Here is a 25,031-nt window from a genome sequence, read left to right as displayed (position 1 = left end):
TTAGGCGAGAGTCTCGATTCCTCCTCGGGGACTCTCCTCTCGATTCCATTAACAACGAACTGTGTGTGTGTGTGTGTGTGTGTGTGTGTGTGTGTGTGTGTGTGCGGACAATCGGCGGGACGCGCGCGCGCGCGGTACTCACCATCGACGTGAAGTAAAACTTCTCGAATTCCCGCTCGTGAAGCCGCGCCGACGTCAGGTTCGTCGCAGTGTGCTGTGCGTGCTTCGACAGGATGTCCTCGCCTTTCTTGCAGAGCCAGGATAATATCTGCAACGGAGAAGAGAAACGTGGTGTGGCTCATCAACTGCGTCTCTCTCGCGCGCCTTATATGTGCCGCGTCGTTTCGGTTTAAAGCTGGCATAGCCCAGCTTCTCATATTCGACGGAAGCTAATTATTTCTATGTGACTCTGGCCACATTTGCAAAAGGTGTTGCTCGCTCGAAAGCGGATGAACTTTGGGCAATGTTATCGTCGCTCACGTGTCGCGCGGCGATACCTTTCGAAGCCGGATCGGGCAGCATGAGAAACGCGCGTCGCGCCGCTCGAGAAAGGCTTGTTGTTGCCTGCCGCCGCCTTTCATCGGCCTTTGGTCGCGTCGATTTTTCAATGAGCGGTAAGTAGCAGACGTGCGATCTGCGACGCGCGCACGAAGCGACGGAGTTTGAAAAATGCAACGCAACCGGTCCCGGAAAGGTCGGGGGACTCTTTTACGCGACGGGCTTTATATATAATAGTGATCTCTCACGCTCGGGCGATCCGCTCGCTCGCGAATTCGTTCAGCAGCGAGGACGCATTCGCCGGCGAAAGTAGACGCGCGTCGTCGAGGGTGGCGGAGTAGAAAAAAGGCACGTCCCTCGGGCGTGACGGCGGGTAAAGACAGCCGGAGGACGGGGGGGGGGGGGCGGACTTATCGTGTTATCGCGCGCGTTAAGGCTCTCGGGAGCCGAGAACGGCGACGCGCCGCGCCGCGCGGCTTCTGCCGACATTGTAAGAATGTCGGTATTTAGCACAGTTGGACAGTGAGTAATCGCCCCGCGCATCCGAATTCGCCGGATAATTAAGGCCCTCCGGCGCGCCGCGGCTGTCCCTGACTTGGCAGTCTCGGCCACGCGGCGGAGTTATTTATGGCGGTCGCACGGTCGCGGAATCGCGCGCGTTCCTGGACTATCGCCGAGGACACATGTCGTCGTCGTCGTCGTCGTAGTCGTCGCTCCGCCATTTATACGCCGCCATTTAAAGCCCGCGACAATAGATAACGAGCTCGTGTGGATCGGCGACTGCTCGTCGTCACGGCCGAAGAGTCTTTGCGTCTTGCGCAATTCTCCCGCTGCGAGAGCATCTCCGCCGACGCTCGACATTTCTCTCTCTCTCTCTCTCTCTCTCTCTGGTTGCGCAATCGCGCCGATCTTCATTATGACGTAACCGTGATCGTACGGCAGGAACGATCCGCTGATAACGATCATCGGGCCACGTCGAATGCGCGCTCTCGCCCGGTATTACCACATTTCCCGTCATGCTCCAGAACTCTCAAACAAACGATGGACGGTATCGCCCGGGGAATTATTGTCCGGGACTTATGACGACTTAATGCTCGCTCGGCCGACGTATTAATCGCTCGTATGGGACGATCTAATAAGAGCGGCGCGCGCGCGCGCTCGTGGCGTCGGGCAAAAATGCAGCGGGCAAAAGTGTCACGATCGCGCGAGGGGGGTGGTCGTTGCTCGTACTTTTGGCCGGTGGTGTTTGCGGACGCATTAGCACCGAAACTCTGTGTGTGTGTGTGTTGCGTAGGTGTACCTAACCAGAAGCGGGAAAGAAGAAGCGAGGACTCCGCCTCTGCCGGTGGAGCTCTTCCGAGGGCAGCACGACTGGTGCGCTGCCCGAGGAGAAATGGAAACCGCCGGCCGATCATAAGCAAACCGCGGCTTATTTGGGTCACTGGGCCGCGTTAGGTAGAGCCGACGATCGAATGTCGTGCATACGTTTCTGTAAGCGGCTCTCTCTCGAGTGTGTGCGTGTAAACTACTTGCGCGATGTGACGTGGGAGCGGGCAGCTGCGGGAATTTCGCGTATCGATTTTGATCCCGCGCGGGTAGCGTTCTATCTCACGCTTAGATCTCTCTCTCTCTCTCTCTCTCTCGCGCGCGCGCGCGCGCTCGACGCACGCACGCACGACGACGCGATTTCTAGGCAAATACGCGAGGAATGGACACTCGCGCATTGTGCGAATCGGAATACCGTTCGCACCTGGCGAACGCATCGCGCTGTGATCGCGGTGAACGAGAGGAGTGAAGGGAGTGTGTACGAGCAGCATATAAAAATGAAGCGCACTCTCCGAAGAGAGTGTACCGTGAGATGTGCAAACGAGCGAGGGCGTTGAAAAATGCCAATGATTTAAGACTCGGGAGTAAAAACATTCGCGGCGCGTCCCAGTAATTGATGACAATCGCCTTTCCACCTGCGAAGCGAACGGTTTGTCAAGCGGAATAACGATGACAAGGGGTTTGCCATTTTTCCCGTTCAGATGAGAGTACGTGTCGGACGGAGCATTGACATTTTTGCAAACTCCTCGGCTTCGAACGTTGAGTTATCGATCGGTCGGGGAGGCAAACGTGGGAAACGAAAGTTAAATCACGCGCTAACTAATGTACACGCTCGCTCGCTCGCTCGCTCGCTCGCGAGCACGCGCGGCGTCGGCTATAAAAAGATTATAATATATCATCATCGGGGGAATTACATGCATTAAAGTGGCCGGCGTTTAAAAAGCCGGCCGTACGAATATTTCACGGCCGACGCAGCGGCGGCCGAGGCAGCGTGACGCTTATTTACCCAATTCCAAATTTCTCGCCGAGCGGCCGCTCGGCACATCGCGAGAGATGCGCCACCGTAATCGAGCCGGGTCTCTGTCGATTACGGATCGACCGGCGGCGGACTACTGGCGAGCGAGAGCGAGGAAAATAAAAAGTCGAGCCGCCGTCGTAAAAGTAACGCGCGGCGCGCATTTCGAAAACGGCTGTGCAAACATCCGGCGGCGGGAAGTATCACAAGGACTCGCGCGGCCGGCACACTCCGCGCATGGCACTTTTTCTGCCGTTTCACGATTTCGCCGGGCCATCGCCGCGACGACGAAGCTGAAAATGCGACGCGAAGGGGGCGAACACCTCGCACGACGACGACGATGACGACGACCTTGTGAACTTGGACAGGAGCACGCGCGATCCCGATCGCGCGCGAGAGGCCTCTCGCGCGTTTCTCCCATATTCCGCGGCTTGCGCGACACACACACACACACACACACACACACGAAGAGAGTCCGTTCTCCGGCTGACCCGGCCCGACTGGACTCGCGCGCTGTTACTACCGAAAGGATCCTCGTGAGACGCGCGCAACGCGCGGGTCCCGTAGCGTCCCGTTAAGGGAGAGATACACGGAAACCTCTTCGATCATAAGCAGACCTTAGGTTATACGGGTCACTGGGCCGTGCTAAGTGAACGACGATCAAATACCGTAAACACGTGTACGTGTGTACATGCACACGCGCGAGTGGACGTGCGCGGCCGCGGCGCGACGGCGAGGTGAGTCAGGTGCGAGCGTGCAAACGAACACGCTGTGCTCGCACCGATCCTCCCCCCTCCCCCCCCTCTGCCCATCCTCCGCCTGCTCCTAGCATGCAGCAGCAGCAGCAGCAACAGCAGCAGCAGCAGCGATCTCACGCGCCGCGACCTCGACGTCGCGTCGGCCGCGCGTGCGTTTTATCTCACCTCTACACGCGCGCGCGCGCGCGCGCAAACGTGCAAACGCCAAAGCGTGCAAACGCGAGCTCGCGAGCGTGCACGCCTAACGGGCGATAGGTATTTAGGTTCCGTCGTGGCGCGCGGCTCTCGGAGCCGCTTCCGCGTGGTGGTGGCATCTTCTCACGCGCGTGGACCGCGCGATCGCTTATCGCTTATGGAAAACGCGCGCGCGCGCGCGCGCGCGACGTGTTCGATTCGACAGAGCCCGTGTGTGTGGCTGTGTGTGCGTGTTTTGTGCGCCGCAAGTCCCATGACTACGCTACAACGCGCGCGCGCGCGCCGGTCAATTATCGCGATACCGTGGCGGAGGGAATGACGCTGAGAGTACGTGGGAGCAGTGACGCGCCATTGTCCACGTGGCTAGGTTCTCCCCGGATTGGTACTCGTCGAGGCTCTCCACGATTCAGGGGGATTACGATTACGAGAGGGTGAACTTGTGTTTGGTCCCCGAAGCGGTCAGCTCGAGCGCGCGCGATTCTCTTTCGCTGTAGGGTAGGAAAAGTAAGCTGGAAGCGCCGAACGGCCGGAACGGCGTTCTATCCACCTTTGGACGTTTTCCGTATTTTGGTTTTTTAAATATAGATATCGCAAAGATATATATGGTCTTCGAAGAGCGAAGCGATAGAAATCAACAGAGACCCGAAGAGACCATCAATGTTGAAGAGTCACACGATCGTGGCACGTCGGTCGGCTCGCCGCACGGTTGTTCAAAATTATTCAAATCCAGATTCAATGTCAGCGCATCGATCTTGCTTTCTCTCTGCATATTGATAGAGACACGTCTGCATACTGATGGATTCGCCGCAGTGAACGCCGACGTGTCTCACCGTAGAAAGAGAAAGAGAGAAAGAGGAAGACATGTCGTTCGAGGAGAAAACTGTGTGTCTCCAAGAAACAGGATGTTTGCTCAAATCTGGAAAAAAAATTCCCTGACTTTTCTCTGATGTTCCAGGGAATCTGTTAAAAATTCCAGGTCAAATGAAAGTATTTTTTTAACCCTCCGCATGATTTTCGTGGGTCTTTCAGGGAACAGTAAAATGAATTTGAATTTACTGTAAAATTTGATTAAATCAGAGCTGATGCCTGTAACTTTCATTTGAGGAAATATTTTTAGGATTTCCTTAGATGGAATTTTTAGACCTCACCTCTCTAAGTCGATCAAAGTCTACATATAAATTCTAATTGTTACTGTTTCCCAAAAATCTACGAATCAAGCAGAGAGGGTTGAGTGTCTTACAAATGAATATATATATATATTTATTGTGCAACTTGTACTTGTATCTTCGATTTATAAAAGTTTAAACAAAACATAAAAATTTGTCGATACATAACAACGTAAGTTACATCACCCAGCGAAAACATAATAAAAATTTACACTGCACTTTAATATTAAAAAAATTTTCGATTATTCTTTTAAAGTCGCAATTTGTTCTCGAAGCGCTTCTGCCTCTTTTTGCGCACTTTCCAAAATTTGTATACGTCTCATTTCTAACTCCTTTGCTTCCAGATTCTTCTTTCTTTTCAAAGACCTTTCATGTTCTATGTTATTACAATGTGAGAAAATTTTAAAAAGAACAAATTCAAAAAAATTCCCTGATTCCCGATAAAATCCCCGGACTTTTCCCTGATTTTCCAGGCATAAACAAATTCCCCGAGTTTTCCCTGATTTTCCAGGTTTTTCCAGGCAGTAAACACCCACCCGGGAAAAAAGCGCCGAAGCAAGCGGCCGTTGCACGAAGCTCGTCGGAGTCCCGCTTGACGAGCGAAATAACGTCGACGAGAGCCAGTCCCGCTCTTCCCGTTCGAGTACTTTGCACAGCAACGAAAAAAGATATTGTTCATCGCGGTAGCTCGCATGCGCGGCTCTCCGTGCTCCGCTTTAATAGCCTGGGCGTACACGCGAAAGTAAACCGCGCGCGAGCTAATTCGATCGAAAGTATCTCGAATTTTTTGCGGCGCGGCTCTGCTCTTATTCGGGCGGATCCGCCGAGCGAGCGCGAGCGTGGCTCTCCGCTTCCTCTCACTTCTCCCGCGATGAAGACCTCCGACGCGGTAACGACGCACCTTCCCGAAAGCTGCGTTTTACGACACCGCCTCGTTTGGCTTTCGGGCCACGCGAGCCTCGTTTTATCGTCCCAGATTCGCGCGGCGCGACCGCCTGGCTGGCTAACTAACTGGCTGGCTCGTCGGTACGAACGAAAGGAAAGAGGACGTCGAACCAGGAACACGATCGCGCTTAGCTCGGAGGGCTGTCGAGACCCGAATTTTTAAGCGCGTTGCGACAGGACTATCCGCGCTTTACGCTACTTTCGAGTTAACTCGCGGCGACGCGCTCGCGCGCGATTTTTGCGACTTTGCGAAAACAGCCGCGAAATCGAAACGCCGGGTCTCCACGACGGGCTCTACTCGCCTGCGCAGCCGTCGAACGAACGTGAAATCGATCCAAGATCCGGAGAACGCGGCGCGGACAGTCAGACAGCTTAATGACTCGTCGACGGAGCGCGATTCGTCGACGGGAGAGTTCGACGTACGGTTAATACGAATTTTCGAGATGCCCGGGACTGATTAAAAAGCGAACACACACGGCGCGGCCGCCGATTTGTCGACCGCGCGCGAGCCAGCGCGGTATTCAAAGCGCGATTAATTGAAAGTTTCACCCTCGACGAGTAGCCGCGCAATTTATCTTCGTCCGCGTGACGCGCGCGTATTCGCGCTGAATACGGCCGCGGACCCTCGGACGGGATGCATCTCGGCCTCGGCCGCGCGGTCTAACGAGCAAAATTAACACCTAATTTTCGAGTCCGCCGTTCCGGCGTTCGGTATATATACATAATCAATTAACCCGCGCGGAAACGAAGCGCACGCGCGAGTGTCCGCAGCGAGGCGAGGCGAGGCCCGGGCGTGCTCGAGTCGACACGATTGCGCACCGAGAGACGTCGGGGAAATTGCAGGTGACTTACGCGGTGCTGCTTTTTAATTCGCTCTGAGCAAGCTTTTTAATTCGCCGGTAAAAACTTTTTCTGGACGCCGGATTTTTATTCGACGCTACTACACCAGGAAAAGAGATTTAGTATCTCTAACAAAACTGCTTAGTTGAGGCATTTTTTAACAGCAACCAAATATCTCGTTTTATATAACGAAATATTTAGTTGTCTCAACTAAATATATTTTTCTGCTCTGTTCTCTGGACCTGAAAATGATTTTGTTCTTAGACTTCGTATATAAAAATTAGGCATTTCGGTTATTTTATCCATAAAAATTACATAATAACGAAATATTATTTTGCATAAACCAAAATAATGCCCAATGGATGCTATTTTGTCTTCTTGTGCACTAAAATTCAGATTTTGTATATTAAAAAAAAAAAAAAAAAAAAAAATATAGTATTTTTAACAAAATTCATACAGTTAAAGCTTTTTGCTTGCCATAACAAAAGTATTACGTTATACGAACAAACCGTAATCAAACAAGATATTTGTTTACAGGAGGAACTAAACAGTTTTGTTGGGCATATTTTAACCAAATTATTTTGTTGTCACAACAAAACTTTGGTTCACGCAACAATACATTTTCCCTAGTGTATCTTATCAGTCACTTTATTATCTTCATCTCTCTTACCCACTCTACTCAATTTGACTAATCAACGAGAGTTGCGGCGTTATCGAACACTCGGACGATAATGAACACGCATCGCGCGACAGAGGCAAAGCGTCTGCCTCGAATCGCCTCATCGCCGCAGAGAATCGCCGCAAACTTCATGACGCCGTGACGTCCCGCGGAGTTGGAAAGGATCGATTGTCAATGGCGAACAGCCACGAGAAGAGGAGAGGAGAGGAGAGGAGAGGAGAGGAGAGGAGAGGAGAGGAGAGGAGAGGAGAGAAGAGGAGCGGAGCGAAGCGCCGCGGCCGCGCGCTGCGTGTGAGTTTCGACGCGCGATTTATTCGGCCGGCCATTTTTCGCGCTTTGACGTTGATAACATCCCGCTATAGGACACAAGGGGTTTGTTTCTCTCCGTCCCGAGACCCGGCAGGATTAATGGCCCCGATCGCCGCGGCGCGCTGAGGATCGCCCACGCGAGCATCCGCGAGTTGCTATCGCTCGGAGTTCGTCCGATTTCCGTCCCGCGTCCCGTGTTATATCCCGCCAATTGAACCGTAACGCGCGCGCGCGCGCGGACGATTGTCCGTCGGCACGACGGACTCTGCGTTTGATTGACGTGGTAATTTAGATATCGCGCGGTCGCATCGCGAGAGAGCACCGCGAGAGAGCGGCGGGCGAGGGAGAGTATATAACAGTACACGTATTTTATGTTGTCAACAATGTTGACGCTCTATCGTGAGTTTTCTCCCGCTGACCCCTCCCCCTCTCTCTCTCTCTCTCTGGCTATCTGTCTGTACACGCGATGCCTCCCGTGAAATAGCGAAAGAATTATCGATAATGAGATCAGATTCTGCGAAAGGGAAAAGTCCCTTCCAGCTGCAGCTGCCGATACAGACGATTCTTCAGCTGGCTCGGGAAGAGGAAGGTCTCTTCTTCCTCTTCCCGAGGAGACTCGATCGCGACTCGCTCGGCCTCAGAAAGGACGCTGCGCGGATAATATTCAGCGACGAGTCTTGAATGCCCCCCGTTACCGCTCCGCGGCGGCGTCTGCAGACGTCGCTCCATCCGCGCGGCCACTGTCGCGCGCGATGCAACAATTTCACGCCGATGCTCGCCGCGGATCAACGTATCGATGAACGCTCGCAGTCAGTGATTCCCCCACGGCCAGCGTCGCGTTCCCAGCCGAGCGACGCGAGATCGAATCAAATGTCGTCCGGCCGCCGACGGCGCCGACGAGTCAAGTCGAGACGGAACGCTGCCGGTCAACGGCGGAGACACCGAGCGGACGAGAGACTGGATCGGCGAGGCCTCGATCGTCAATAAAAGTCCTGAGCGCACGCGCGCAGGACTTTTGTCCGGCCGAAGATTGATTCGCCCGAGACTTAATTCTAAGCGCGCGGGCGTAATATATATCATCAGCCGCTCGCGCGGCTCGCGAGCGGTTGATCGATAGAGCGCGCGCGTCGCGCGACCGGCCGCGGTCATCGCTCTCACCGGAGACAAATTGGAATACTCGATATTCACGAGCGCATGCGCGATCTTTCGCTCGGGAAAACCTAGAGAGCCTCGTAGGAAGAGAGTGGCAAACATGCAACTTTTCTCTCTAACGCTTACTTCATGATCTTATGACATTCATTTTATGCTTCTTTTCCGAGACATTTTACGACAAGTACGCTCGAGCGATCTAAGATATTATTTCACGCAAGTATCTTTTTATCTGGAAATGACACGGAAGAATTCTCAGCGTGTCATTTCTTATTTCTAATGTCACCATCCAATATAGCCGTGGCGAGTAATCTCGGGAGCCATAATTTGGAAAAAAAAAAAAAACACGCAATAAGGATTCCATAAGGTAACTCAATAAGGACCAGACTATGATTCCTTATATCCGGAGGTCCTGATATCCACGCTGCGTCACATGACTTACTACGTAGGAGCCGACCTTATTGGGACCTGATGTCCAAATGAGCTTAGAGCTGATCAGGAGCATGGGATAAATTTCTAGTCGGGAAGGCTTTGTGCCTCCGTCGAATCAACAGAGAACCTGGTCCACGTGACCAGTTTGCCACCCGCTTCCTATGAGGCTCTCTCATAGGAAAACCGTACCGAGAGAGTGCGCGCGCTTGGAGTGCCACTCGCGGCCTCTCGCGCGGCTTTCAAAGTAGGAACCGAATTTCGAGCTGGGAGTATCGATGGTGTGAGGGCCCGTGCGTGCGTATGTGTGCCATGCGCGCAATCAACGTCGCAGTGAATAATCGCACCGCCAAAGGCTGCTCTTACACCGCTCGTTGCACAAGCGGGAAAGATGAGACTGCAAACGAGACTGCACCCGGCTCGACTGTTCTCCGCGCATAGGACAGCGGCGAGAAAGCACGCCTTGCCAGCCACGTCGGGGACGAGGATCACAAGCGCGGCCGTGATTCGTTCTATCGATCGCTCGTAGACGCTCTTTAAGAGGCCGGCGTAGAACGAGAGCGAGAGGTTCATCGCGAGATAGGTGGAAGAGGGACCTCGCGAGGCACGTGAATTCTTGCGGTGAAATCCGTCGCTATTACGTAGGTGAGAGAAGTGGAAGCTTTTATCGCGCAGGTGAGAACAACGTGGGCGCAGCGCCGCACGGACGTGTTTCATCTCGGCGGCCAGCGCTAATTCGCCGGCGCGACTATAATTCCGCAATTTGCATTAGCGTTGACGAAAGGCGGACATTACGGCGTCAATCGGCGGCGGTGGCGGCCGCGCGAGTTACAGTTACGGCCGGCGATTTATGCGCCACTCGCGAGGAAACGGCGTTTTTGTCATCGTCGTTAACGCGCCCGGCGGAGTGAGAGCGGAGAGCGGACCGCCGCGGACTTGAAGAGAGACCGCGCGCCAGCGTGTGTCGCCTGTCGATTCACGAGCTCATTTAGGATAACGCTCACAGATGAGCTCACGTTACGTTAGCGTGCGCGCTGACGTAACACATTCTCCCGTGTGAGATTTGCGGAACACGGAACGCGCGCGAGAAACTTCGTCGTTCTAAGCGTGTCGAAAATTCCACCGGCCCGCCGCGCCGAAACGAACCGAGGAGTACGCGTTCGTCGCGTGAGAGTCCCGCTGAGGCTTCAGGAAAAATCCGGCGACGTTTCCCGCTCTGCTCGAGCGACTCGCGACCTGAACCTCGAGCGCGATTAGCCTATATATAATAATTGATCGACCCATGCTCTCACGACTCCGACACTTTCGGTAATCCTCGATCGCGGACGAGAGATAGACGGCGTCTCGGCAAGAGAGCGTTCACGTAAGCAGGTCGGCGCGCGGCGGGACAGACGACGAGCGTCGCTTTCGACTTGCGCTTTGTGTGTTGCGCGCGCGCGCGCGCGCGCAACGCAACGCGACGACGACAATCATCGGTATCGTCGGCGGATCTCGTTGCAGGTGCGCTCTCTCGTTGATTGCTCGGCGCGGCGTCCGATCGCGCGAGGCAAACGGCGAAACGAGAACGAGAACGAGAACGAGCCCGGGCCCGGGCCCGGGCCCGGGCCCCAGCGCGGTGTGGCGTGGCGTGGCGTGGCGTAGCGTGGCGTGGCGCGCGGAGAAATGCGCGAGGCATATAATGAGGATACAATTTACTCCTAATAAGAAGATACGCATCATATTTTACGAGCGGACTCCTCGCTTCCGCGCCATGTATGGCGTCCCTTCCCATAAACCCGTTGCGCGCGCACAGCGCTGCTCATTAAAAGGCGCGAATGTCTTAACGAGAGGGCTCATAAGGACGACACAATCCCGTGGTGGAGCCCGCGATATCCTCTGCGCGACCGTATAACCAAGGAGCAATCGTACTCCACCCCCCCCCTCCCCCGCGCCCCGTTCCTGCATAGCGAGGTGTGGGCCCCTTGCGACAAGGGGGCGCGGCGGTATGTTTCCGTCAGCCGTTATTACGCGTGTCCTCTAAAATATGTAACCCTTCGCCGGAGGTAAGCAGATTCTAATTAAGGGACGCAGAGTCGAGTGTATTTCTCAGTAAATTCTACGGAAGCGTTAAGCAGCCGATTTTACAGACTTCCTGCGGCGGCCGCCGCCGCTCGCTCGCGCGCGCGCATCACCTGCGTGATGCGCTTCTCGCTTTGCCGCCGTCGGGATGAAAAGGAGGCTCGCGCGCGCTTCCTTCCTCGTGAGCGTCCTTGGCCGACGTAAAATTATATACGGTTACGCGATCGAGAGAGAGAGAGAGACTCCGCGCGCTCTACGGCTGTGACAGCCGGCCGAGTCCGGGGAAGCGGAGCGACGAACGAAAACGGGCTGAGCTCGAGCCGCGGATGAGAGGGGGAGACACCACGGGCTTCCTTTCATTAGTCGCGTCATTAAACTTCCGGGATCAGCGAGTCCGCTTCGTATCCGGGGGAGCCCTCCCCCGTTTTGATCGGCGAAATCGCGATGGGAGGCGATTCATACGACGAGGGAGCCGCGTTCGGCAAAGTGGACGCCAACTGATTACGCAGCTACGAGGAAGAGGACTGCGGCGATGCCCCCTCCGCCCCCCCCGCCCCTCCTGCCCCGGTGTAATGTGCACGGAGGAAAGGGGCCTTTGCGCCGGGAGAGGGGGAGCGAGATTATGGTTATTACCGTAATAAAGATACATGATTTGTTTGTACTCCGATCTCCGGCAGGAAAGGAGAAGGGCTGCTGCTGCCGCCGCGCGCTGGGCTTCGTTACGATTTATTGGGCCGCGAGCCGTTCGCAGGATCGATCCTCCGCTCTTCGAATAACTTGTCAATGATTCGCTCGTGCGTGCGCACGCAGGATATCCCGGGAGAATACGAGATTATAGACGAGTCTCCATCTTCGTCGTCCGGATCGCGGAGAACCCGATCCGCTCGATACGGCGCTCGAGTCTCACGCGTCTATTCGCCGAAAGCGTTTCGTCGGGAGGGAGGAGGAGAGGGGGGGGGATTAAGCTCTTGAGGAGGAATTGAATCCGCGATACGTGATGCGCGCGAGGTGGTCGCACGTTGTTACACGGGAGCGCGAACGAGCGGACGGACGGACGGACGGACGAGGGAGTAAGCGAGCGCGCTAGAGAGAGTTTTGTTGAAAATCTAATTTACAAGCAGAGATTGCGATCGCGCGCAGATTACGGGTTATGGATTACAGATTACAGGCTACGGGGACTCGTTACGACGGCCTGCCGGTTGTTCGCAGGTTCTAATTTGCGGCGCAAAAAAGACAGCAGAGTGCCATCTCCGACTCGATTCGCCGAGTCTTATCTGCGCCGGTCGGTTCGTTAATCGATGCCATTCGATCTGCTTATCGGCCGCACACACTCGCACACCACGGCCGTAGGAGAGAGACCGACGACGACGACGACGTTTTCTCGACAAAGTCTCCTCGTGGGAACGCCCGTCGTCGTCGACGTCGTCGTCGTCGTCGTCGTCGTCGTCGTCGTAGTCGTCGTGAGCGACGATAAAACGCGCTGTCACCGCGCGCGCTGCCGAAAGCGGGATGCCGTTCGGGGTCGACGGACTTTGCGCGTCGACAAAAGGACCTCGACGAGCCCGAAAACGAGACACGCTCCCTTTCTCCGCTCGCTCGCTCGCGTCAATATCGCGATCCGAAGAGATAACCGGCATGCTCTCTTTCGCTGCACCGACCGCGAGGATTCTCACCGGCACAAAAGGTGAGCGCGCCCGTTCGCCGCCCCCGCCGCTGTGACGGCTACTCGCGAAATTTATCACGAATATCTCACGACATGACGAGAGCGAGCGAGTCGGCGAAAAAAGATCCTCCTTACGAAGACAGATCTCTGCCGAGCCTTCGGCTTCGCTCTGCGACACGCAAAGCCGTTTGCCTTTCTCTCTCTTCCTCCGCTTCTTTTTCTTTCTAACTAATGAATAAGAGGATGATATTTGCGGTAATGCCACACACGGTGCGCCATGAAGGGCGCCAAATGAAACTGAAACGAGCGACTTGCCGTAAGCAAAGTGTGCTCTCATATCACGGGAAATTCTGCCGATGTCTGCCGGGGACATTAATTGACCTCTGATTAGAAACACCTCAACCTGTGTGTCATGCATGCTTACGCAATAACGGCAGACTCGCGTTATCTCGCCCGGCCTTTCGCGCGCGCGCACGTGTGTGTATGTGTGTGTGTGTGTGTGTGATCGATCACTTTCGAAAATATCGTCGCGTATACTTTGCGCACTCGCTCTGTATTTATCGTATTTCAGAACGATCGATCATACGCGCATACGGGTGTCTCTCGGCCCGACAGTCGAGGGAATAAACTGTCCCCGCGACGTTCCTAAGGACATCCTATATAATCTAGGCGATATTAAAGCTCGGCTCCACCCTAATGCACGCCATCAAGTCTCGTCCCGTCCCTCTCTCCTCGTCCGGCTGTTATTTACGAGGGGGCGGGTTGAAGAAGCAATTTCAAGGAACACGGGGATAAGCGGGGCGAGAGGGGGGGCGGGCGGGCGGGCAGGGGAACGCTATCACGCGCGACACGGCGTTTTCTCGATAAGATAAGCACGCCGTCCGTAACAGGACCGCTTTTATGTGACGGCTCTTTAAGCCATTCAGCGCGGCCGCTGCGCGGCGAGCGTGAAAAAACTAATTACACGTGTACACACATTTACACGCACGACGGCAGCGCGCGCGCGAGTTTCACGGTGCCCGCTTTTCCTGTTTACAAAACTGCGCTCCGGCAAGACAGAGGGGAGCATTGTTCGAGTCGGCGGATGTTGTCGCCCGTTTCCGATCATGCTGTAACCTAACCTACACGCCGTGCACGGACACACACGTGCAGCGACACGCTGCTAACGAAATCGTCGCGGCTTGTAATTCCGTGAAAAAGCAAGCAGGAGCCGAACGATCGCGAGCATGATCATGAATCACCCGCGCGAATCACCGTCTAATTTCGAATTACGCGCGACTCTGTCGAGGAATTATTGGAAAGTGGAGCCCGCTCCCTGTCCGGAAACGAATCTAAAGGTCACCGAGCTGGAGTCCCGCGAGGGCGCACAGCGAAGATTGTCGCTGCAATTTTGAACCATATCGTCTCGCACACGGGCACATACACACACGCTAGCGTCGATCGATGTGCCTCTGGACATCACAAATCATAAGTTTCTCCAGAGGATATTCACTTGTCAGAGCGACTCGATTCAACGATCGAACCACTTTCGCTATCCGCGCGGCGTGGGAAGCGGGCTGAATGCCGGAAGATCTCGCGCGCGACAGCCGGTCATTTCCCGCGCACGGGGCCGGCACGCGGGAGACATTAACGCTGGGATAAGCGAGAGGAAGCGGAGCCGCGTCCGTGGCCCGGTCTCTCACTTGGGCGCCGTGAATTATCACCGCCGCCGCTGCGGCGGCGGCGGCCGGCGACGACCGCGGAGCCCGCAATATATAATTCGCCGTGCGCATAATATATTGCGAAAATCAAACACGCCTGACAGGCGCTCGGCTAGACAAAAGACGCCATTGGCGAGGCGTAAATCACCTTGGGAGCCGAGGATGGGAGTCGCTATTCTCCTTCGGGTCGCGCCATCGCCTTCTCTCGTCGCCTATATCTCTCTTTCTTTATTGCACTCGCGCGCGCGCGCGCGCGACCGACTCCCCCCATCCCACCCCATCCTCATTCGTCCCGCGCTTTGTGTTCGGTGGTCGCCCGGTGGACTTTTTCAGAGGACCACACACCACGGGGTCTCGGGCGGTCCCGACTCGACGCGACGCGACGCGTCGCGACGAGCGGACCTCGGCGCGTCCTCGGCGAGCCGGGGAAGTCATCCGGGGCCGTGCGCGCTCTCGCGGACCGGTCCACGTCGAAAACCGAGCTCGAGTGTACCTGTCACGCCGCCTCTCGGAGAGTGGCGCGATCGGTATCTCTCGCGGCGATCCGTGAAGGATCCTCGATGGCCGGAGCCTGTAACACTTTTTTCTCCGACGCTTGCAACACGGCCCGGGGGGTTGGTGGTCGCGTCGATAAGGGATCGTGAGGCCTGTAAGGTCTCAGTCGCGATCGAGGAGAGAGAGAGAGAGAGAGAGAGAGAGAGAGAGAGAGAGAGAGAGATATCTCCGTTTAATGATAGCTGGATGTTCCCCCGGATAAGCGATACGCGAAGGACGATAAGTAACGGGCGAGCGCGAGCGCGAGCGCGGGCGCTGCGAATTGTGGGTCATCGAACGTGAAACGCCCCAGAAAGCAACGGCGCGATACTTTCGCCATGATCAATTCATGAATGGAACGAGCACAGTCGCGCTAATAGGCGACGAGAAGCTGCGTTATACACCGCGAGCGTTCAATGAATCTCCCGGACTGAGAGAGCCACGGGGGAGGGGGGTTCTCCTCCGCGAGAGCGCGAGTATCGTATCGACGCGGACGTGGAAATGAATAGCCGCTTCATTGGCGACGCGTCGAGGAGGAAAGAACCGCGCAAGGCTCTCGTACTCGGGCAAAGCCGCTCGGAGAGGAGCAGCTCATACGTGAATCGTGATAAGCAGACCGCGCTTCGGCTCACTCACGTCTATCTGTACGTGTCAACGGGGAATGTCCACACGATGTTCCGTGATCCGATCTCGCAGCAGCACATTTTTCAGCCGTTCACCGCGCTCGCGACGTAGCGCCGATTTGTCATCCGATCTCGCCGCGGCTCATCGAGCGCACCGCGCTCGTCGGCAGGTGGGGAAAAGTCGCTCCGGAAAAGTTCAAGTTCACTCGCGGCGATCGCTCGCGAAGATTCGTCGCGAGACGCAGCCCGGTTCACCTTCACCTTCACGTTCACATTCACGATCGCACGAGATTATCGCCGAGACAGGCCGCCGCGGCCGCTAATGACGCGCTCGAGAGAGAGAGAGAGAGAGAGAGAGAGAGAGAGAGAGAGAGAGAGAGAGAGCCGACGCCGCCGGTTTCCGGCGCCGCGCGCGACAACGTTCCGCCGCGCTCGGATGCTGCCGGCAGAGAAGCACTCACTGATGCCCGGACTGATCTCAGGTTAAGACGTACCTACTACGCCACGCCGGCCACCGCACGCCCCACCTGCCGCGCGACGCACCAGGCTCTCGGAACGTCGTCGCCCCTGCTACACACCTTCGATTTTCAGAGGTGCACGTACGGGGCGAGCCGGCGAACGAGAGACCGTTCGACGCGACGCGCGTTCGTCCTTTCGCCTTTCGTTGCTCGTTGGCGGCGGCGGACTTTACGCGTTAGAGAGCGAGTAATTGAATCGCAAGTTCCCGCCGCTCTCTTGTGTGTGTGTGTGTGTGTGTGCGTCGTGCAATCTTGATCGCGTGTTTTTGAAAAACTAGCGACTGCTTCAGCGCGCGAGGATGCAAATGTGCGATGATGAGACGCGTCGCGCGACGCGTCGTCGTTAAATCCGCACGCAGACGGCCACTTGGCGGAGCACTGAACGCTATTATCGCGGCGGTACTTATCGTCGTCGGTGAGGGACACGCATTACACGAGAGAGAGAGAGAGAGAGAGAGGGAGAGAGAGAGAGGGAGGGAGAGAGAGAGGGAGAGAGAGAGAGAGAGAGAAAGAGAGAGGGAGAGAAAAAAAGAAAGAGGGCATCGTACGAGAAATATCGGCATTACCATTTCATTTCACTGACGGCGCAGTGACGTCGTCGCCGCTGCGCCGACACTGCGCCTGGGCTCTCTCGAGCTGCCGGGCGAAACTGAAACGGAGATCCGTCGCGGAACGCAAAAAAACGCAAAAAATAACGAGCTATTCCCGCGACTGTCGCGAAACAGCCCAGCGAGGAGCGCGCGCTGGATCGCTGGAAGATTAGAAGGTCTCATGCGGAGTCGTGCCTGCGGTCGGGACCATGCATACCTAATGACGCGACCAGGTCTCTCTCTCTCTCTCTCTCTCTCGTGAAGCCATTTCCTGTAATAAGGATCTTCGTCCAGCCGGAGGATCTCTCGGACGAACGAGTATGACCACCGGCGGGGGGACTCGAGAACCCGCGCCGCATAATTCACGAGTGCTCGCGCTCGCAGTCGCGTGTTCGATTTGCAGCGCGCTTTTCAGAGCACCCCTCCCCCTTGCCCTCCTACCGCGCTCGCTCTTCCTTCGGGCCCTCGCCGAAAAATAATAGCAAATTGTTCGTGAACCGGATTCGAGGGTCAAGCAGCGCCCTTCCGCGTGAGATCCGCGCCAAGGAGCGCGCGCCTCGCTTCCTGAGAACGAGAACGGCTCATTGTTAACGCTTCCGCCGCTCGGATGCCAGTCGACATTAATTAGCCTTTCCCTCTCGCTCCTCTCCCTGTCGCGTTCTCTCTCCTTCTCCGTCGCTCTCGTGATTAAACACTCGCGCGCAGGGAATGATCAGCTCGCGATGAACGAGCCGTGTTCCGGCGTTCCTGGCTCGATTCTTTTGTAACGAACGTCTCTCTCTCTCTCTCTCTCTCTCTCTCTCTCTCTCCGCTCCTCGGACGCTCCTCTCCGCCGCCGCCGCCGCCGCCTCTCGCTCACTCCAGAATATGAATTAAACATTGTATCGGCACGTTAATGCAGCCCGCCGACTATGCAACGATAATATGCACCAGCGCCGGTATCTGCGGCCGCGGATCAGAGATCTCTCCGGGCGATCGTCCCGGCGATCGCGCGCGAGTCTGCATACGTAGCTTTGTCCGCGATGAAATTGCAGATGCTGCGCGGTGATGCAGCGAAACGACGGGCCCGGTACCACCGCGGAGATCAGCGTCGATTAGGATCGCCAGAGACAACACCGGGCGCAAGAGTAGCGATAATAATGAGCTACTTGCGGCCCGATACCGTCGGGAATTTGTCACAGCCCACTTGGCGCGTCCCGCCTCGCCTCGAGATTAATTACGATAGCATCGCGCGAGAGCGCGCGAGAGAGGATGCGCGCGCTCTGCGCGTTCTGCTCTTCTCTTCTCTTCTTCCGCTGCTGCCTCGGCCGGGCAAGTGAGAATACATCCCCGTGGCCGTGCCGCGACTTCCTCGCCGCGGCCGGCCTCGCTGCGCCTAGGCCGCGTAATTGCCCGCATTATCATGCATATCAATTAGAATTTTTGCCGCTCGCCCGGGTAAACGGGAATAAGCGAGCAGCACTACGACGACGACGACGACGACGACGACGACGAAGACTAGGAGGATCGTGGACGATCACGTGCAATTTCCGTGCCGTTTCCTCTCGCGAGTAACGAGCGACTCGAGCGAGGGGCAAGCGGACGCGGGAAACCGACGGCGATCCGCGCTCGAGTACCCTCGGCGCAGCATTAACTCCGCTTAATTAACGAATCGAATTAATCATCCGGGCGGTTTCGCCGCCGCGGAACTCGTCCCCGCGCGACGGGACGTCGCGTGTTGGGACGCGAGCATGTTCGGTCGTGTCGTGAGCGAGAGCGCTCGTCTTCTTCGCGACGAGTTCCGCGATCCCCGAGACGCGTTTCACAACGCGGAGGAGCAGGGACGCCTCTCAATCGGACGATCGAGATTGTGAGACAACTCGGGGGCGCCGATCGACGATTCTTTATCGTTGGGGACAACCGTCGAGCTACGGCGAGCCCTAAACTTCAGCCTCGCCGACTGCCGAGGAGTCCGACGGGAAATAACTCGCTCGAGGAGAAGTATCTGTCTGCGAGTCTCTAAATTGTGCGAAAACATGTCCTTCGGCGCGGCGCGCCGCTCCGTAGAAACGAATAACTCCGGATCGCCTGATACCTCAACGTCCGTTCCTGGCGAGAAAGAGGACCGCAGGAGCCGGCTTAGACCGCGCGCCTCCTCGCCGCCCGGGCAGTCGCCCTGCCTGCGCGCGTGCGTTCAGGTGGACCGACATACACGCGTCGTACGTGCACGCAACATACCGCGCGTACGCACGTACACGCTTACGCACGGCCCTTGCAATTAGCATACCAGGGCGTTCCAGGAACCGGCAAGCTGTCCCGCGTGTCGGCGATGCGCCGGGTTCGCTGACTCACACACGTTCGACACGGAGCCCCTCGAACACTCCGCGACGATAGATTCCCCCGTTGACGTTTCTGCGTCTAATTTTCACGTAAAAGAGCATCGCGTTGGAAGCTGCCGTTATATCACGCACACATTAGCGCGGCGCGTATCCAGTCGGAGAAGCTCCGAGTCTCCCCTTGCGCGCGACGCGACGCCGGCGCGACTTGGATCCGTCACGCGACCGAAGATGCAACTTGCGTAAATTGCGTGATTTACATACACAGCTTGTACTTGACTCGCTTCAATTTGGTCATCGTTTAATCTCGTTGTCTTGTTTCATTTCTTACTTCATCTCGATCCGATATCGTGTTCTCCAGTCGATTATCCGGACGGAAATTAAAATCAACATTCGCCGGACGCGTTCTCCGCTGCTGACGCCGAAGGAAGCACCTTGATCCAATTCTCGCCGGTGCACGCAGCCTCGTTGACACACATGCTCCGAAACTGGATCCGCCATCCCAGTGAGGTCTAACGCGCCGATTAAAATCTCGCGATATCTTCCGGCGAGAGGCGCGAGTACCCGACAAGAAATTTTGATCAGGTTCACCTAACATTGATAAGGACCTGATGGAGCGAATGAAAGGTGATCACCTGAGTAAGTCAGTCAGTCCTTATAATGTCCTAACGACAAATGAGACAAAGGAAGATCTTTATAAGATTATAATGATTGGGTCCACATTAGGACTTAATGTATCAACCTAGTGTATGATATAATATGGTTGAGTTAATCAGGTCCTTGTCGGGGTCTTATTCATTGTATCTAATATGATTTGCATTATCAAGTTTTAACAAAAGAATCTTTCAGTGTCATTTCCAAATATAAAGATGTTTGCATTGAAAAAACACTTCGGATCACTTGAATAATGCTTGTAAAATGCTACAGAAACTATCCTTTTTTCAGCAGTCGATAAATAGTTGTAAAATTAACGTGACATGCAACTCTTTTTTCTCTTTAACACTACTTTATGATGTTATGATATTCATTTTATGTTTCTTTTCCGAAACATTTTACAAGCATGCTCAAGCGATCTAAAGTATTATTTCACGCAAATATCTTATTATTTGGAAATGACATGAAAGTCATGAAATTCTCAGCGTGTCGTTTCTTATTTCTAACGTCATCGTCCAGTATAGCCGTGGCGAGTAATCAGGAGCCATAATTTGAAGAAAAAAAAAAAAAAAAAAAAAAAGATTCCATAAGGTAACTCAATAAGGACCTGACTATGAATCCTTACTAAGATCCTGATATCCACGTTGCGTTACATGACTTACCAGGACCCGACAAGGTATTACCTTATTGGGACTTGACGTCCAAATGAGGTTAACCAATCAGGACCATGGGATAAATTTCTAGTCGGGTAACTCCGTCACCCGATACACACACACACTGAATGCACTTGGCGCCCCCGAGTCCGCTTAGCCCCCTTAGCTTGCGCAACGCGAATCAGACGAGTCTCGCGAGCGTCGAGCCGCGGCGCGTCCTACGCCAGTCGCGAGCGGGCAAAATCGAGCGCGAGGAGGACGGTAATGACGACTCCCGCGTGGAATCCCGCGCGCAAATTACGACCACGCTCTCGCGATTGCGTTCCCGATCGACCACGTGTAACCGCAATACTCGCCGAGAGCGGCGGCCGAGCGAGTGTCGCGCACTCTCGTTTGCGACACTCGCTCGCGACAAAGTGGGCATCTATATACACGTACACGTTACGACGGTGGTTACAGCACCGGCAATAAAAGTCGCTCGCGACAGCCATCGGCCGGCCAGCGGCAGAAGAAGAGGAAAGCGAGAGAGCGTGCCACGAGGGAGAGAACGAGGGGCGGCGGAGGGGAGAAGTGTCGCAACGACGACGGATGGAGGAACGGGGATATATAATTTATACGGGTCTTAAAGGATTGCACAAGAATGGCCGGTCTGCGAGAAGGAGACGGCGGCGGCGGCGGCGGCGGCGCCTCGTGATTCGACGTGCCTTATCGTCGCGAAAACAACGTCTCCGGTCAGCTACGAGACACAAAAGATCGACAAAGGCCCGATCGAGGATCGTGAAACCCACTGCCGATAGCACGATTGCGTCGCGCCGTTGCGGATCGTTATGTCGGCCGGCGGACTCGATAAGGTCCCGGGGGATCGATGCAATGTCCTCGCGAACCCAGTCCGCAGCTGACACTCGTTATCGCAGGAGATAAAAAGAAATGCGGATTCTCTTCCTCTCTTTCCGCGGCTAACTCGCTTGTCAGGGACAATCGGAGGTCCGAATTTATCTGCGATTAACAAAAAGGTGAGGAGGGGGGGGGGGCGATGATATCCTGTCGCGAGCGAAGCAACGGAGCCGATTAGCCGGGCCGTTTCCGCTGATCATCGGGAAATTATCGATAGCTGATAATTCGAGTAGCGAGCAATGATTCCTCTCCGAGTCGCGATATTCCGTCGAGCTGTGCGACGACGACCACCTCTCGGCGCAAATCGCACGCTTGATCTCGCGATTTAACCCGGTAATTCGCGCCGCCGTCATTTCGTGCCCTCGTTCCTCGCAACAGCGCGAAATCACACACGCACGGGAGCGGCGCGCGGCTCCGCGGACGTATCTTCTACTTGGCGATAGAGTCATTACGCGATGATTACTCCCCGGAAACACTGTAATCTCTCGCGGTGTATCCCGAGCAGCGCGGTGCGAGCGCGCGCCGATAAGAACGGCGCGCGGCCCGAGCGGCAAAAGTATCACATTCGGCGCGCGCTCGCGCTCGCGCTCGCGCGTGGTTGCGATTTCACCGAAACTGATTTCAACGTGCGCGTTGGATTAATAATATCGAGATCAATTTGGTAGAAAGTTAGTGGAGCGCATTAATGGCGCGCAGGATCTTGCAGACGACGACTCGGTCGATATGCATGGGGAATCAGCGACTCGGGAACTCGCGGCGCGGCTGCTGCCCACCCGCGGGAGAGAAAAGGAGGAAAACGCGCGCAGGAAGGACGTAATGTCCTGCCCCTACTCCCCCCCCGCGCGCGCGCGCGCTAACCACCAGGTTTGCGGATCATCGGGGCTCGACCGCAGGAAGAGCGCGCTTTCGGATCTCCTTTTTACCGTCGCGACCTTCCGCGAGCGAAAGAAACGGGACTGCCGAGAGCGGGCGTTACGCGATCTCGTTGCAGCCAGCGCTGAACCCGCCGGCGAAAAAAGAAAGTCTCCGCGGCCGCGATTGTACCCCCGCGCGGATCGGTGTCCGCTTGCGCTTCAAGGTCGTCAAATGAAGAGAGACCGTTAGTAACACTTTCGTCCCGACTCTCTCTCCGAGAGCTTTAGCTTTTACTGCCGCGAAGGCACACGCGCGCGCGGGGACGATACGATCGCGTCGCTCTCTCGTTAAACGACAAAGCCGTCTTTCACTCGTCATTTTCTTGATCCTGCGGATTTTCGTAGGTTTCGGTACGACAGGATTGGCAGCCGCGATCACGGTTAGAGTCCTCCGCGCGGACGTGTGATTTTCATTCGGTTGGCTCGCGGTATCAAAAACGTTTCCGAACGGTATTGGATTAAGCATGCGAGAGCAAGCATGCGCGGCGGAGCGGCGCAGGAGAGGAGAGACCCGGCAGGATTTCCATTGAAACAAGCGCTCTTCGGCGCTGTTCTTGAGCTGAAGGCCAAATTCCAGCGTTAGCCTCGTTGAGAAAATAATTACGAAGTAACGAGAGAGCGCGCGAGCGCGGTAGGACGCGATGAGTAACGACGGGCATGCGGGCAGAGGTATACGGCGATTTAATGTCGACGAAATATCGCCAGGATTATTCATTGGCCCGCGGTGAGCCTGATTGGAGATGAGCAAACTCGATAAGGGCCCTGGGGCCTCGCGAAAGAATTTTCAGGTCCGAGAGCAGGTGTCGTCGCAGTCACGGCGGCGGCGGCGGCAACCTGTTTCCAGCCACGGCGAAAGAGGAGAGCTCGCAGCCCACCCCCCGCCCCTCCCTCCCTCCCGCCGCGCCGGTCTGTCGCTCCTTACAAGCCGGCGCGATGTGATCCAATAAGCCGCGTCGTATAAATTCGTTCTGAGTAATGTACGAAAGTGGATTGGCGATCGTAAATCTCCGGCGATCGGGAACGCGATACTTTCCTGACGCGTCGCTAAATTAAGGAAAAGGGACCTGCCGGAGGAGGCAGAAGGGGGAGGGGAAAGAACGCACGTTACACGCGCGTTTGTACATTGTGGCTTCTCGCGGCTCCTCCGCCACCGATCTTCGAAGCCCAGCAGAAATATTTCTCTTTCGCCGTATTACACTCGTGTCTCGTTCCCTTTCCCTCCACCTCGTCGCTTTGATGAAGCAATAGGGAAGGATGGAGATAAACGACGCGACGCGCCGATTGTCCGGCGATATTTCTCCGGCGATTGCTCGCTCTCTCGCTCGCGCTCGCGCTCGGACTCATCCCTCGAGACGCGAAGGGACGTTACCGTTACGACAACGAAGCTCGCTCGTTTGCTCGCGCTTTACTGCACGAACGCGCGCGCACACACGAACGGCTAAGATGCTGCGCTGAGATGATACGATCTGTGTACGCGCGCTGTACATCATACAAATATTTACAAGACGCGTGCACGTGCGATGCGGCCGATACGTTGCGCGGGGCGCACGATGACGCATTGGTAGCCAGCGTGATCCATAGATCGCGCGCGCGCACTTCCTGCGCGGGACGAAGTGTGTGCTTGCCTCTTCCTGAGACCGCCGAGAGGCGGTCTGCGAGCCTGAGACTTGCGCTTTTTCCGCGAGCACCGCGAGACAGATCGCGAGCGTGAAACGAACGCACGACGCCCCGCGCGCCGGCTTGCCCGAGCGGCTGGGAAATCGCCCAATTGAAACTGATCGACCTGCTATCGACTTCAATTGTCGCCATTGCAAAATACTCGAGGATTCACATGGAACCGGCGCGCGTCGATTTTGTTTCGTGACGAGAGAGAAATTAATTCGCACGCGTTTCTCGAATCAGTGCTGTCAAATTCAGCCAACATGTCGATGTAATATGTGTGCGTGCAAATTGCAGCTGCGAGTCGGGCCTTGGCCAGCGCGACTCGATCGAGTCCTTCGCGACTACGATGGAACCGAGACCGCGATTTGTTACGTTAGATCACGTTTGCGCGTAATCCGCAAACGGTGACTTCGCGGCAATCGAGATAACTCCTCGCGAGGAGCTCGGCGCTCTCGCGCGCAATGCACACTGAGAGAAAAGTATATGAGTATTTGGAACTATAATGATATAGTAACTGAATTATAGTATCCGAAATATCATATTCATAGTAAGTGTTACCGTAATATCGGTAATAATTACGATATAGGCATAGTATAACCAACCATATGTAATATTTTTACTAAGAATTATAGTGAGTTGAAAGCTAAAATTATTATACGGATACAAATATAAAATGGTAGGTAAAAGTAACTCTTTTGTATCAAGTCAATATTACCAGAATATTTGCTGGATGATGACAGATGTAACTGTATGAATATTAAATCTCACTATATTTGTGAATTGAGAAATTACCATATATGTGGTAAAAGTAACTAAACTAAATTATTTAAGACAATCACTGACTATATATATATATATACTATTTGTGTTTATTCCACTATATCATGCAGGTTTCCACGAACTATAAAAATATGCTTGACGTCAAAACGAACTGCAAAATATAG

At 55.2% G+C, this 25,031-nt stretch overlaps 1 protein-coding gene across 1 annotated transcript in view; it reads right to left on the bottom strand.

The window, feature by feature from the left end:
* Positions 1-25,031, bottom strand: part of LOC105189000 (uncharacterized) — a 338,666-nt gene that overhangs the window by 49,492 nt on the left and 264,143 nt on the right. The window contains 1 exon segment of the mRNA XM_019844040.2: positions 143-268. Within this exon segment, the coding sequence (XP_019699599.2) occupies positions 143-268 (126 nt within the window).

The sequence above is a fragment of the Harpegnathos saltator genome, unplaced genomic scaffold (genome assembly GCF_003227715.2).
Source record: "Harpegnathos saltator strain DR-91 unplaced genomic scaffold, Hsal_v8.6 scaffold785, whole genome shotgun sequence".
Taxonomy (NCBI): Eukaryota; Metazoa; Arthropoda; class Insecta; order Hymenoptera; family Formicidae; genus Harpegnathos; species Harpegnathos saltator.
This window is presented reverse-complemented; position numbering and strand designations above follow the sequence as displayed.